The 16,337-nt window shown below is 37.8% G+C and overlaps 1 protein-coding gene across 4 annotated transcripts in view; it reads right to left on the bottom strand.

The window, feature by feature from the left end:
- Positions 1-16,337, bottom strand: part of ADGRB3 (adhesion G protein-coupled receptor B3) — a 688,563-nt gene that overhangs the window by 134,588 nt on the left and 537,638 nt on the right. For all 4 annotated transcript variants that reach the window (XM_029069998.2, XM_029069995.2, XM_039912307.1 and 1 more), the window contains exons 18-20: positions 15,517-15,643; positions 13,885-13,988; positions 9,676-9,778 (exon numbers count right to left, since the gene is read on the bottom strand). In XM_029069998.2, the coding sequence (XP_028925831.1) occupies positions 9,676-9,778; positions 13,885-13,988; positions 15,517-15,643 (334 nt within the window). The remainder of the gene's footprint in view (positions 1-9,675; positions 9,779-13,884; positions 13,989-15,516; positions 15,644-16,337) is intronic.

Raw genomic sequence — 16,337 nt, 5'->3', positions numbered from 1 at the left:
GCTATTTCCCTTATCTGTAATTTATTTTAAATGTCTGTCTCTTCTATTCTGTAAGCTCCTTGTGGACATGGATTGTGTCTACCTACCTATTCTATTGTTTTAAAGTCTCTCAAGCACTTAGTAAATAAATAAATTGGTATTTGTTAAGCACTTACTATGTGCAGAGCACTGTTCTAAGCGCTGGGGTAGATAGAGTAAATCAGGTTGTCCCACGTGAGGCTCAGAGTTAATCCCCATTTTACAGATGAGGTAACTGAGGTCCAGAGAAGTTAAGTGACTTGCCCACAGTCACCCAGCTGACAAGTGGTAGATCTGGGATTCGAACCCATGACCTCTGACTCCCAAGGCCGGGCACTTACCACTGAGCCATGCTGCTTCTCCTCTGCACACTGTAAAAGCTCAGTAAAGAAATAATCAGTAGTATCTAATGAATGTTTTCTGTGTGCAGGGCACTGTACTAAGTCAGTCAGACAATAATATTCATTGAGCACTTGCTGTGTGTAGCAAGCACTGTACTAAGTGCTTAGGAGAGTACATTACAACAATAACAGGCACATTACTAAGGAACTGAGAGAGTGCAATAGATTAAGTAGACACCAACCCTGCTCACATCCCTATATCACTTATGTATATATCCAGCTGTAATTATTTAGTTATGTAATTAGGGTGTATATCAAATGCTTAAGCAGTAAAGATCCAAGTTCATGGGTGCTGCAGAAAGGAGGGCAAATAGAGAAAGTGAGAGATTTATCAAGAAAAGCCTCTTGTAGGAGATAAGACTTTAATGGGGCTTTGAAGATGTGGGAAGTACCATTGATTGATAGAGTGAATGAGTGAGTAGCAGTCTGATTGACTGATTGCCCATACGTTCCTAATCAGGATTTCTTGTTGGGTCTGGTCTCTGGTCCCTAACTCTATCAGGTCAGCTATAATGCTAGTTAGCTGGGGTTTACAGAAAGGACCTGATCATATCACTTGCAAGGATAAAAAGAAATTCCCAAATGGCCTTATTTGTGACTGAGGGGTGAGGCCTAATGGGTCAGGGTAAAGTCATTGTACAAACAACAAAGACATAAACAAATCCCATCTAAGAAAACCCAAAAAAACACCCTGGCAGAAAAAACCTAAATACGTTTAACAAGACCACATCCTTTGAATAAGAAAAAAACAATTCCAAGAGGCAACAACGCTTTTTGACTCTGAAAATGGAAAGGCCATAAGATTATTTATTAACTTGTATTTTACTTCCTTAATGCTCCCTATTGTACCTCTGAGGCCAAGAAAATGTGGTTAGTTTCAACCTTGAAAGAATACTGTCAAGTTCAAGTTTATGGCATTTCATTTTTTGTGTGGTCTTACTCTCCAACGTCTGAAATGGTCTTTATAGAGCCCAATCTCGTTGATATTCCATGTGAGAATAATTTCAGGATTGGACCTGAGAAGGCATTTCAAAGTGAGGAAGGGGAAAAAATAAAAAATGAAAAACAATAAAAATATTACTGCAAGGTTCTTCAAGGTTGAAACTAACCTTAGACTCTTAAACACATAGGAAGGAGCACAAAGGAAACAGTTAAAAACCTTGTTATTTAAAACTGAAATAGTTGCTCTGCTTTTATAATAATAATAATAATAATAATAATAATGTTGGTATTTGTTAAGCGCTTACTATGTGCCGAGCACTGTTCTAAGCACTGGGGTAAACACAGGGGAATCAGGTTGTCCCATGCGGGGCTCACAGTCTTAATCCCCATTTTACAGATGAGGGAACTGAGGCACAGAGAAGTTAAGTGACTTGCCCACAGTCACACAGCTGACAAGTGGCAGATCCGGGATTCGAACTCATGAGCCCTGACTCCAAAGCCCGTGCTCTTTCCACTGCGCCACGCTGCTTCCCATATCCGAATATCTTTTAGTCTTTTAGTTTGAAACTGAAAAGACATTCATTTGCAGGTTGATTCTCTTTAGTCAATTTAACTCTGGTCAGTTGTTCATTTTAGAAGCTATCAAAGAGTGGAGCTTATTTTCCTAGAGGAATTTACAAGAAACCCCCTCCCCTCCATCTCTCCACTATATCTTGCTCCTTTTGGCCTGGCCACATGCTTACTTAGATAAATGAAACCATCAGGCATGATCTCCCTAAAATCGCCCCTGGCTCCTCTCCTGTCCCACTCTACTTCCCCTGACCCTCCCTACTTCCCCTGACCCTTATTTGACTCTCCCATCTTGCCCAGCAGTATCTCAAGAAGAGATCTTCCATCTCCTCTCAAAATCTACTTCTTTCATCTGCACCTCTGATCCCATCGCTCCACACCTTATCAAAACATTTGTCCCCTCCCTTCTTCCCTCCCTGACCACTCTCCAATGCCTTCTTCCCCACTGCTTTCAAACATGATTATCTATGTCCTATCCTAAAAAAATCCCTCCCTTGACCCTACAAATCCTTCCATTTATCACTCCCTCCCTCCTAGCATTCCTGTCCAAACTCCTTGAGCAAGTTTACTACCCACTGCCTCCAGTCCCTCTCTCTTCCAGTTCTCTTCTTGACCACCTTTATTATGGCTTCTACCCTTTTCACTTCATGGAAAAAGCCTAATGACCTCCTTATTTGCCAAATCCAATGGTTTCTACTCCATCCTAATCCTCCTGGATCTCTCAACTGCCTTCAACACTGTTAACCATCACCTTCTCTTGGGAACATTATACAACCTTGTCCTCTCCTGGTTCTCTGGCCATTTATTCTCAATCTCTTTTGTGGCCTCATTCTCTGCCTCCCAACGTCCTATTGTGGGAATCTCCCAAGGAGCACTTCTGGGTCTTCTTCTATCCTTTTTCTATACCCACTTTCTTAGAGGGATAATTCTTTCCTGTAGCTTCAAAAACCAACCTCATATGCATGACTCCCAAATCTCCATCTCCAGCCCTGATTTCTCTCTAGTCTTGCATTTCCTGCTGCCTTTAGGACATTTCTACTTGGATCTTCCACCAACCATCTCAAATTTAACATGTCCAAAACAGAAATCCTCAACTTCCCACCAAATTCCTGTCTTATTCCTGACTTTTCCACCACTGAAGACAACACCACCATCTTCTCTCACAATCTCATAACTTTGGTGTTATCCTCAACTAATCTCTCACTGTCAACTAACATATTCAATCTTTCACCAAATCCTGTCAGTTCAATCTTGACAAAATCACTAAAATCCACCCATTCCTACTCAGCTAAAATACTATCATGTTAATCCAAGCACTTATCCCAACCCACCTTGACTACAACATCAGCCTCCTTGCTGATATCCCTGCCTCCTGTCTCTCCCCACTTCCATTCATTCCTCACTTTGGACTTGCCTGGATCATTGATCTATACAACCATTCAGTCCACATTTCCCCACTACTCAAGAAACTCTAGTGGATGCTCACCCCCCCTCTGCATCAAACAGAAACTCCTTACCATCAGCTTTAAATCACTTTCCCCCTCCTACCTTACCTCCTTCAACTTGGGCAGCACTACTCCTCTAATGTCAACCTTCCCTTGTACTTTGATCTCTTCTATCTCACCCTGACCTACAACCTGCCTCTGGACTGAAACTCTTTCCCTTTTTATATCTTACAATCACTCTACCTCCCTTCAAATCCTCATTTCCTGTTCCACTACTCTCTTCTGAGCCTTCCTTACACTTGGACTTGCAGTTTTGATTCACCTCATACCGAATGGAAAGAGCCAGACCTGGGAGTCAGAAGGACCTGGGTTCTAAGCCCAGATTTGCCACTTGTCTGCTGTGTGACCTTGGACAGTCACTTCATTTCTCTGTTCTTCATTCATTCATTCAATTGTATTTATTGAGCACTTACTATGTGCAAAGCACTGTACTAAGTGCTTGGAATGTACAATTTGGCAAGAGATGGAGACAATCCCTGCCCAACAAGGAGGTCACAGCGTAAACAGTTTCCTCATCTGTGAAGAAGGGAGTAAGACTTGTAAGACAAGGACTGTGTCCAACCCAATTTGCTTGCAATCACCCCAGCACTTACTACAGTGTCTGGCACACAGTAAATGCTTAATGCATATTGCAATTATTATTATTACTATTACCCCTCCTTCTGCCTCTCCCTCAGTAATGTGTATTCATTGGGAGCAGGGGAAATGTCTACCAAATGTTATGCTGTATTCTCCCAAGTGCTTAATGTAGTGCTCTGCACATAGTAAGAACTCAATAAATATGATTGATTGATTGATAAGTTATCTTATCTTTGCCAAACAGGAGCACAGAAAGGATTCAATAACTACCCAACAAAGGGAGATAATAATAATAATTGTGGTCTTTGTTAAGCATTTACTATGTACTAAGCACTAGGGTGGATATAAGCAAATCAGGTTAGATACAGTCCCTGTCCCACATGGGGCTCACAATCTCAATCCCCATTTTACATATGAGTTAACTGAGGTTCATAGAAGTGAAGTGACTTGCCCAAGGTCAATTAGCAGACAAGTGGTGGAGCTGGGATAAAAACCCATGACTTTCTAACTTCCAGGCCAGTGCTCTATCCACTATGTCATGGGAGGAAACACAGGGATTAAGAAGAGATAGTAGAGGGAAGAGGGATCTTTAAAGCCACCTACTTCTGTCCCCACCAAATAGCTGTAGAATTCCCCCAAGATCCATTCTCCAGGAACAACATGATTGAAGATTCCCATGGTTTCCTCCAAATCGCAGCCAATCTTGGTCCCCAAAACTTAAAAAAAAGATCTGAGATCATTTTTGAAGGCAAATGAGAGCACTACCAAAGGATTCAAAATTATCCTTCAAGGCATTCCAGATTTGTCTTTCTATATCCCTTTTAGGAAAGTGCAAAAATCTCAAGGAATGTGAGAAAGACCTTTGGAGAGAACCCAAATTTCTTTAATCCTCTCATGACACCTTAAAAACTTCTGGAAGAGTTTCAGGTTCTTCCAAGTGCTTAGCAGAATGTGGGATCTTAAAAAGTCTCTAAAGCCAATCTGAGTTTTATTCACTGTAGAAAAAAACTAATATTTTTAGGTTGAAGTAGGTTCTAAACAAACCATGCTTGGGTTTCCTTCGTATTCCAAGTAAAAAAAGATGAAGTAAAATTTTGCTTGTGATAATGAGCTATGATAATGACAATTACATTTTTAAAGGACTCCATATTAAGGAGCTCCGACTTTGCATCAGGTTGCCTATTAATTCAACCAACTCAATGTGCCTCATTCTCATCTTTCCTGCTGTCATCCCACTGCTAAACCCTCCTTCCTGCCTGGAACTCCCTCCTGTTTCATATCCAACAGATCAACTCTTTTAGTCCTACTAAAATCACAGCTCCTGCAGTAAGCCTTCCTTGATTAATCCCCTGCCCCCCACCATTCAATTTTCCCTCTCTAGTATGTCACCTATGCATTCAGTTCTATTCTCAGCCAATATAACATACATACATATCCTTATACTCAATTGCTCCTCCTATCTGTAATTCTTCATCATGGACTCACAATGGTACAAATCGAGAAGGGTGACAAAAAGCATTAACTGATGAGCTACTCAGAAAGAAATGGTCTTCCTTTGCCAATTGCTAAATCATATTACCACTCTAAATATTCACACCAACTGCTTTTAAGACTTCAATGTATGTAAGTCAACGAAGTCTTAAAAGTGATCAGAGGCAAATAATATGGAAAAGAATGAACTTTTCCCCCATATGGATAATGTACTTTTGCCATTTGTTTTAAAATGAGTTTGCCATAGTTTCCACATAATGAAAGTAGGTAAATAGTATTTTGTTTACCTCAGATGGCTAATGTTGTTTTTTTATTTACAACACAATTGCTAATGGATCTAAATGAGGCAAGCCTTCAATATGCACACACTGAAGTAAAAAGACAATTTAGAAAAACAACAAAAAAAAATCTATCTTTCCAGTACCAAACACTACCTTACTGAAATAGAAAGGCACTCACTAAAGTAGACCTGGAAAAGAAGTGAAAGATTTATAGCCTCAAAGTTCAAATAAAACACATCTATTTTTCTTTAAGGTTCAGAAAGGAAAGTTGATTATATGGAAATACTTATGTTACATAAACATGAATTTAAATTACCAATATATTTTTCCTAGGGAAAATGAAAAAGGCCATCAGTGGTAAAACAATATCTAAAATTTGTAGACAAGAGTGCATGCATCTATACTCTTACTATATTATTTAATGAATACATGCCCATTTTTGTCAACTTGAGTAGAGTAGAGAGTCAACTTTATGTTCGCCAACTCTATGTTATTTGAAGACTAGAAGAATGACTCTTTCTTTAATTGAATGTTTCCAAGTGTTTAATAAGCACAGTGCTCTGCTCACAGACAGAAAATGTTCAGTAAATGCTGATTATGAAAAAGGAGAAACCCTGCTAAGTCCACAAATTGATGAGTAACTTCTGAAGTCATTCAATATTCAAGAGGCCAGTTGAGGGAAATTCAAAGATAAGAGAGAAACTTGCATTTTGACCCTGGATTTTATTTCATGCTCCTTTGACCTTAACCTGATTATGATTTTATCTTGAGCTTCAGTAAAATTACCATCACTATTTCATCTCCTCTCCTACTATTTCCTGGCCCTCCAAGGAGTCCATTTAACAAAGTTGGAAAAAGTTACCATAACTGGTTTGGGAAATTATGCCCACAGAGAGAAATAAATCAGTAACCCCATAGTCTAAAATTCACTTACTCACATAATCTCAGGTTTTTCTTTCTTTCAATTTTTGTCACATGGTATAACAGAAAAATGCTACATGCATTTGATTCTCATGTCACATCTCATGGGAAGCATTGTCCATCAGTTGGAGACAGAAGACACCTCCAGGACTGGATCATGAACCCAACAGGTTCCCATGGTATTTCAAGGGCTCTAAATATAATAATATCCAGGGTCTCTATCTGGGAAAAATTCTCCCACATGAACATGGAATACTGAAGACCCCGAGATTACAGGGACCTTAATCAATTTAGATGAGCGAATTACTGTCTGGTGCAATTATTTGAATTACTTGGTGAGGCTGAGCGGAAAGTAAAGACAATTTTAGCTTAAGGAAATAAGCTACACCCTAGAGGGTGTAGTTCAAACCATCAGAGATTATGCACTATTTGCACTTATATATCAGGAGTTGCACTAATGAATGAGGAAAATCATTTATAAATTTAGAACGATTCTAGAAAAGAACATTATTTAAAATTCAACAATCAAGAGAGATCAAATGTAAATAAATTCCAAGTATATGAGGGTTCAAAATATGAAGTATGTTGTCATTAAATTCACATTTTGAAATTGTGTAAAGTATTACACCTCAATTCTTTACTTTTCAGCTAATGAATGCCACACCAGTTCAAGTCACATACATTATCTCAGTCACTTTAGTGTCTGTCTCTGCTAGCTCCTTAAAGGCCAGAATCATGTATAGTAATCTTCTTTTACTCTACAAAATTTTTCATAAAGTGCTTTTACTCCCCTCTGTATTCAAAAACAATCACTAGGGATGAAGCAAGGTTGTGACTAAAAATTTTGATAAGATAAAAAAAATATTTTGAATACCAATATCAGATGCCGTTATCTGTGGATAAGGTAGACAGCCTTTCTGACTGAAAGTTACAATAACTGGTTTGGGAAATTATTCCCTCAGAGAGAAATAAGAAGTCAGTAACCCCATAGTCAAAAATTCACATACATACTCTCAGGTTTTTCTTTCTTTCAATTTTTGACACACGGTATAACAGACAAATGTTACATGTACTTGATTCTCATTTATGGCAAGTCTGAGGAAGTGGGCTGGTGGGAAGTTCTTCCTTTGGAAAATACTATCCGGAGGTGAGCGAAACTGCTAGGCAAGTGTTTAATAATTCATTCATTCAGTAATCATTTCCTACTTAGAAATTTCCCTATTCTATTTATCAGGGTTCATAAGATTTTCCTACGTAGATGTGCCAAATGAACACTGCCTAGAAAAGCAAGAACAATCCAATTTGTTCTCTTTTCATCATCAAAAATTTAAATTCTGGGTTATAATCACTTCAGATGATCTAGCCCCTTCTGGCATGAAGCAGAAGGGACTAGAAACAGGTCTACAGTGATCAAGGATATCAAATTTATCTGGTCAAAATTCCCCATGGAAATGATTAGGAAGGACATGGCCAGTCTTATGGTGCATTTGGTCCATACGCAAAGTCTAGCTAACATCAGCATAAATTTGCCCTGTGTACTAACTGAGGGAATAACTCAAGACAACCAAGATGAATAATCTACTTCCTCTTTCAACTTTTCAGATATTAAATGGAGATCTTTTCCATATTTGCCAGGGTACTATACAGTTAACATTTTGAGGTAGTCCCACCTTTTACAGTTTGGCTCACAACATCATGAAGAACTCTAGGAGTCCATCTCTAATTAAATGTAATGTTCATAATCATAACCCCCAAATACCTCTATACTTAACACCTTCATCAGATAAAAATAGACTCTCACATGGACAAAGTGGATTGTCTAATATGCAAAGAGCTTTTCTCCAAATTTATTTATATGCTTCCAAAACTTAAAAAATAATAATAACTGTGGCTTTTGTTAAACTCTTACTATGTGTCAAACATTGTACTAAGCTCTGGGATAGATAAAGATAATGAGGTCCTACATGGGACTTACAGTTTAAATAGAGGGAACACAAGTATTGAATCCCTATTTTGCTGATGAGGAAACTGAGGCGCAGAGAAGTTAGGTAACTTGCCTAAGGTCACACAGCAGACAGGTGGCAAATCTGGGTATTAGAACCTAGATCCTCAGGCTCCTAGGCCCATTCTCTTTTCATTAGGCTGCACTAATACTGGTCAAAGAGTTCAAAAATTTGGAAACTACAAAATCAGAAATGATGTGCTTTCCAATTTGAGTCCTACTGTAACAATTTTCATTTGTAGATCCATAGTATAATCATTTCCTTTGGTTTAAGTGAATAAGAGACAACTGGTCTATGCTTCTTACAAAGGGTACCTAGAATGCCTCACAGAGAGAGGAATGCTGGCACAGGACCTTGGACAAGATATATGTAGTGATTCAATCTCAGAGAGGGCTCTCAGTGAATATAAATCTTGAGTTTCTGGGATCCACAGAAAAGGATTTTATATTTGATCAGTGACACTATTGGTTGAGCCAGAATTATGTTTTGGTGAAATATTTCTAAAAAAGACAAGTATGCAACTGACAAACCGAGGTGGAACTTCCTTCTATGACAGCCCTAGTGCACATTGAGTTGACTTCACTTTGATTTGGAGTCCAGGTTAGTTATGTGAGTTTCAGCATATTAACCAGAAAGACAAAAACTGACATGGCAATCCTATTATGACTAGGATAATTAACCAGAATGCTTGCTTTTAATGTTCGTCTTTGAACTCTTGGAACCTTGATATAGAGTTTAACACCCTCCCACCCACCCCCTATAACACACACTTACACATATTCTCCCTCTCAACACAGAAACAATTTTTCCTCAAGTAAAAAGGGGATACCATTTGACAGTATTTTATATATATATATATATATATATATTTAGCCAAAATTCTCTATTTCTGGGATTAAACATTCATATTTTGAATTAGAACATAGATAGTCACGCTATGTGTCAGATGAATTAATAATCATACCTTATTATGTGTCTGAGTTTGTCCAACGAGGATAAGGATATTTGATGATATGATGGATAGGCAGAAGTTAATTAGAATGATTGACCTCTCAGAGCGGATGTACCTGTGCAAAGATGGAGACAATTATCAATTGTATGAACTATTGAAGGTTCAATTGTGCAACTCCACTTGAACTTTTACAAAATTGAAATGAAACAGCTTAAAAGCCCAGGTGAAATAAAATATTTTAAAAGCCACAAGGTGTTATTTGATGGAACTGATTCTTTGGAGATTCAGACTTGCAATATTTTATCATGTTGGGAAATATCTTAAAACAGGATGAAATTTGCCATAACATATCATAGTAAGGGATGCACTGATGCAATGGTTTTACCAGAACTTTCATCAACAGATATTAGTGCTTTTTCAGGAGAAGCAATATAAATAGGAATGATTAATCATTATTTTTATGATAATTTATGATGATGTTTATGATTATTTAATCATATAGGAATGATATGAATAATATTTAATACGAGAACGAAACAGAAGAAAAACCCTCCAAATATCTTATAACCCCACTTGATGGAATTAAATGCAATTCACTAAATATTATGAATTAAAATTATTTTGAATAAATATCATATCATTATTACGTACAAATAGTTCTATTTGGAAAAGTTATACAATTCTTTCAGAAATTTGTTCTAAAATAGGAAACAAGCTTCATTTCATAACACATCTTGAAATCCAAGATGGCAACTCATAGACATTTATATATTGAACCAAATAACAAGAAAATGCCATAGTTTACATTATCAGAGCTTCACATGTGATATAGTATTTCTCTTTCCACTCCAATGTGGGAGTGGATGTGGAACACCTAGTACCAGAATGTGATGCTGAAATATTGTAGGAAGTTTGCCTCAATGTCAGGATTTCCAGTTCCTAAACCTAATAATATCTCCCAGCTGGAGAAAAAGAGGGGCATGCGGGGCCATGATATGCCAGAAACTAAGGACAGGGAGACCCTGAAAGACACCTGCTCAGGCCTATGAAACCCATTGTTTAGAAGGCTTCCAGGACTTCATACCCTTGCTTCTCAGTAGAGCTGTGGCAAACCAATGCCCTGCAAATGCACTAAAGTCTGCAGAACATCTCTTAAAATAACAGTTAAAAGTATTTTTGAGTGCTTACCATGGTAGAGCACTGTGAGCTCGTTGAGGTCAGGAATGTGTCTACCAACTCTGTTATACTGTACTCACCCAAGCGCTTAGTATAGTGCTGTCACACAGTATGTACTCAATAAATACAATTGACAGATTATAATATAATGGATTTGATAGACATGATCCCTGCCTACAAGCAGCTTACAGTCTTCAGGGGAGTTTAAAATATAGTCTTTATTTCATTTAGATGTCTCTGTCCAACCTTCTTTGCCCCTACATATTCTGTAATCATGAGTCTTTTAGGGACCTGACCCTTGTATTTTTTCCCAGAGCTTGGCACAGTGCTTTGCATATAGTATGCTCCTAATAAATATTATTTCAGCTTCTACTACAATGGGACAGGTAAACTATATTTGAGTGAAATTCCAGATGAGGAAGAATGGGATAAATCTTTCTTTTTCCTCCTATATAACATTCAATAGCAAATCACACAAGGGCAGCATGTGCTTTGTAATTAAATACACCTCCTCCACTCACCCTGAAACAGCATGTCTTAATCTGTATCAGGTTCATTGGATTAGGTCCCACACGAGGGATTTAGCATAGATACTGATGTAGCCCAGTGCTAAGTAGCAGTGTTAAATAGTTAAAGAAATTGTCTTCAAAAAATTTATATAATAGTCCTCTTTCAATTCATTAGATGAAAGTAATTTTTCCATAGTCAACTTTTTAATATTTTTTTCCTGGTACTTTTCCAGAAGAACAGCATTTCTGTGAAATGGCTAGGATAGTGTTTTGGACTGAATCTTGATATAATGCAAGCTTGCAAAAATAATAAAGCACATTTTGAGAAGAATTGCATGGTTTAAAATAATCAGATGGATGATTTACCCTCTTTAAAATAGGAGCATATCATAAACATATAGTAGCAGATCCATAAGAAAATTAAAGTTTTAAGTTATAGAATTATAACTAAAAAAATCACAAACATGAACCGTTGAGAAATGAGTCAAATGATATGCAGTAGCAAAATGGGATGCCCCGATACACACTAACAGAACACTCACCCACCCTCAGCCTGTAAGTTTAAAGCGTAAAAATGTTCTGATTAATCTTTCAGAAGCTTCTCTTAAGGATTCCCCTATCTAAAACTCAGCAAGTTCACCTGAGTTCTGAGCCACCATGTTCCTTTCTCAATAGCAGTTAACTCCAATTCAATTATTTCTCTTTACTAATCAGACCTTGACATATGAAAATAAGATTATTAAACCCTTGGCTCAAGAATTATGAAAATGGAAAATATATGGCTTCATAATATTTTGGTATACCTAATATCACCTTCTCCTCTGCCAGGCCATGGTAGATCTCTTGTGGGCTTTTTTTGGGGGACTGAATTATTTGAAAAAAGTATATCAATCATATTTACTGAGTGTTTACTGTGTGCTAATTTGCACTGATAATCATTCAATAGTCTAAAGGGCTTTAAATTAAATATTAACTGTTCGACTCTATATTTTCTTTTTATTCACTGTGCCTATGTATTTCCTTAGTTGTCCTAAAAATGTTTTCATTAATTTAGAATCAATACACTGGGACAGAGCAGTTGTCCCATATAGCTGTACATGTGTCACCAAATACAGAGTCAGTTCATCTATAATGCAAGAGTCACATTCCTGATTCAGCACTCATTAAGGAAAACTCATACGCTAACTCACAGGCTGTGTCCAATTCTGTGCACATGCGCCCAACTGTTTCTTCCAACATCGTACTCTTTTCTACCCAAATGATTATGTCTTGTTGGAAGAATGCTCCCCAATTCCCTAACAGTATTTTGTCAAAACATATACTAAACACACACATTCTGGGGAAACTGAATGTAATTACAATTCTTCCAAAGGAGGCAGAATGCCAACTGTGACAAGAAGAACAATTTTGACTATCAAGAACACTTTGTCCTTGTGGTCTCTAGTCTTATGTCCTCATTAGTGTATCTCTGTCAATAGAACTTCCCTTCTTAGAAAAGAGGAAAATAGAGTGGATAATGAAAGTAGCTTGTGTTTTTATTAGAATACAAGTCTCAGGGCAGGGCAAAGTCCTCTTTTGCATTTTCTTAGTGGTGTCAGCACTGAACAGTGTATTTAGAGTTAGTCACATAATAGTCACACTGTCGATATTACCAGTTCCAACTTTAATGTGAAGGGCTTGTAAAGTTCAAAACAAGGGAATTTCAAATTACATATGATTTCATCTTCCCACCAGTTTGGGTGTAACAACTTTGTAATGAGAATCATTTAGTTAGTATACATGACATCACAGTTCATAGCTGCTTTTCTCATTCATATGTTCAGTACTTAGTGCAGAATCTTTATTTAAGAAATTATCCTTCAAAAGTATCTTGCAGAAGTGAGTACTCTATGTAATTTTTGTAGAGAATATGAAACATTATCTTTATGACTTTTGGTTTTGTTTCTTCATTAGCTTACTTTTTTTAAACCTATATATTTGTTAGGGAAAAGGAAACATGAACAACTATATGACCAGTGATACCCTAACTCGGGTAGAGGATATCATTAACAGGGTCTCCTTACAGAAGCATATCTTTGATATTTAGGAATTTGGGAACTCAAGATATCTGGACTTGGGTTGCATATGTAATTTATAATTCCCATTTTGCAAACTCCTCTGAAAGTGAGAGGAAGGCAAACAACAAATGGGCCTCACTTCATAGAAAAACTGTACTTTTACTGTACTGTAAAAACTGTACTGTACCACTTCACTTCATAGAAAAACTGTAAGATGTGTATTAGTGGTACAATGACACACTGAAAGGTCAGCATCGGTAATACTGAAGAAAAAAGGGATAGAAAGCCAATTATTGTGTGATAATGTCAGTTAAACCACTCAGGTGAATTACAGCTCAATCATAACAATAACTATTTTTATTTGTGCTTTGCACTGATTAAATAAAGAAGACAGGAAACATCTCATGGCTATCAAAGCTTCTAATTTATCTCTGAACAGCCACACATTTCTATTCAAGCATAAGAAATCAATTACATACCTCCATAGTGCTGCATAGACAACTGCTAGAGTGATCAAGGCCAAGCAAGAAAGACCACTGCCTACTATTAGGGTTACTGAAGGTGTACCAGATGATTCCATGATCTGTGGATAACAACAAGAAGCCATGAAGAAAAGCATTCTTCAAGGGATTAAATTGTCAAAACACAAAATATGCAGCAAGAACTACAATATAAGCAATGTTAAAAGAGATAATCTAGTTGATTATGCAGTCAGCCACCCACAGAACCACTTTATTCTCCATTTCTAAAACAACTAATTCCATTCTCTCACTGTAAAGTCATAAAGGCCATGAAGCATTGAATTCCTTGATTGTTATTTTTTATCTACCTAAATATTTTCCAAAAGAGAGTACTGAAACTACAAGTTGGTGGTAGACATTTCAATATTTCAGTGTTTCCCAGCTGAAATCAATTCAGTAGCTATTTTTTAAAAATAGTCTGTGAGAAGCTCCCCCAAATTACAGTTATTTATTATCTTTACCTAGCAAATAGTACTCATTCATATATTCAAAATCTGATTCAGATTCCCTACGCATTTACCAAACTTTCTGACTTTTAGCAACTTTGTCCTAAATCAAGTATTCTCTCATTTAATTTTCCCTGGCCTGTGAGCACTTAAAAAAAAAAGGAACATAAATATATACACAATTTGCATACCAAGTAAAATTCATTTGCACTAACTTGCAAAGTACCTGACCTTGAAAAATAAACATTTTAATTAAAATGTGCCCATTTAATTAAAATGTAAAAGGCATCATCCTATCTGCTGATTTAATTGATTTCTTTGCTTAGACATTAATATGGCATTGACTAACATAATCGGATATTTTTAGAACAGAAAGTTTGAAAGGATATTGTAGGAAAAGCCAATATGTCATTTAAAAATCCCGGGGAATCACACTGAATTTAATCAGGATATATTTTATCATCTAAACAAGAGATAAAGACAAAGCTATATACTTAGGCCAGATTATAGGATGAAAAGTCACATTATTTGAATCATTGTTTTGGGATCTTACTGCTGAAAATTATTTCTGATGGCATACATCAGCAAATTATTTTCCTCATAAACATTACCTCAGGTCTGTATGCTTGGTAAACTATTTCTACAGATCTCCATACTCACGGGGAGTCATGCATTTTCTGTTTCTTGAAAACTTGATTTTTTTTTTAAACAAGGTGCCAAGCAGACAACCCACAAAACCTGTACTGAAAGGATCCAATGCAGATCTGCAATGTATTTAGCTACAGTGTCTGTGGTTCTCCATCCCCTGTAAAGCCTTATAAATTCTTCTTCAAAGCTTTAATTCCTTAAAAATGCTCGAGTGGCAATTATGTGATTTTAAAGTTTCTAACACATTAGCATTAAAAATCAAGAGCTTTGTTAAATCTTTTATGGAGAAATTCCCAGTTAGCCGGCATAAAACTGAGTAGGATTTAGTTCTATCACACCAACTGCCATTCCTCTCTCTAAGCCACTCCAGCTACAACCACATCTTACCATCCTGCAATATTTTACATTTCCCCTCTAAAATGCAGTTCCCTGGAGAAGCCCTCGACGGCATCTCCCAGCCTTCGCATCGAAACCCTGTTTCCCCTTTGTTACTTACTATTTCTCTAGGTTGCTGAGCCAAAATGGCGAAGGTAGAGAGACGATCACATAAGCATTTCGTATGGGATGCATCGGTAAGCACAGTTTTACATCCCTGGGTGGACCAGGTTCCCAGAGATTCGTTCCTGCAAAGGGAGGAGGAGGGGAGGGGGGGAAATGGGGATAATTACGCCTGACGGCCAATTCCGAAGGAAGAAAATGCAGCTTAATTGACAGCCCCGTCTACTGGAGTTCCAGGATGGGAAAGATCTACTTGTTGTTGAACGGGAGGCAATTTAGATGCATCTCCAGCTGTAGGATAACGCAAAGGGAGAGGGGCCCACAGCGGGCGGCTGTGGATGAGCTGTCCAGCGCCGGGGTGCTGAAACCAGGACCTGCTCTGTCCAGCCTTCCTTCCTCCAGCACCAGCGCAGCAGCATCAGCAGCATCAGCAAGCAAGCACCTTCCAGCCCCAGCCTCCTGAGCGTTGGCAGCTACTTCTCAGAGCTCATCAGATCACTTCCAACCCTCATCGCCTAAAGAGCTTTCTCCTACCCGTTCTGAATCCCCTCCCGGATTTCTTTTTTTTTTTTAAGAAAAAAATTTGGCGTTGAAAGCTGATTTTTTAAGGCAGGCTTCCCTTTAAAGATTGTCTAAAGGTGACATGGGTCGGACTGGGCGACAGCAGATTCTTCCTGCTGGTGGGTGCTTTTGTGGGTCCCTCCCTTAATCTGAAAATTTCCCCCTGGGCAGCAGCAGTGGGGGCATCCGAAGACTCCGACTCTTCTTGCCCCTGGCTTGGTTTGGGCAGGGGGTGAGCTTCAGCAGAGCCCACCCCGC

Source organism: Ornithorhynchus anatinus, chromosome 1 (assembly GCF_004115215.2).
Source record: "Ornithorhynchus anatinus isolate Pmale09 chromosome 1, mOrnAna1.pri.v4, whole genome shotgun sequence".
Classification (NCBI taxonomy): domain Eukaryota; kingdom Metazoa; phylum Chordata; class Mammalia; order Monotremata; family Ornithorhynchidae; genus Ornithorhynchus; species Ornithorhynchus anatinus.
This window is presented reverse-complemented; position numbering and strand designations above follow the sequence as displayed.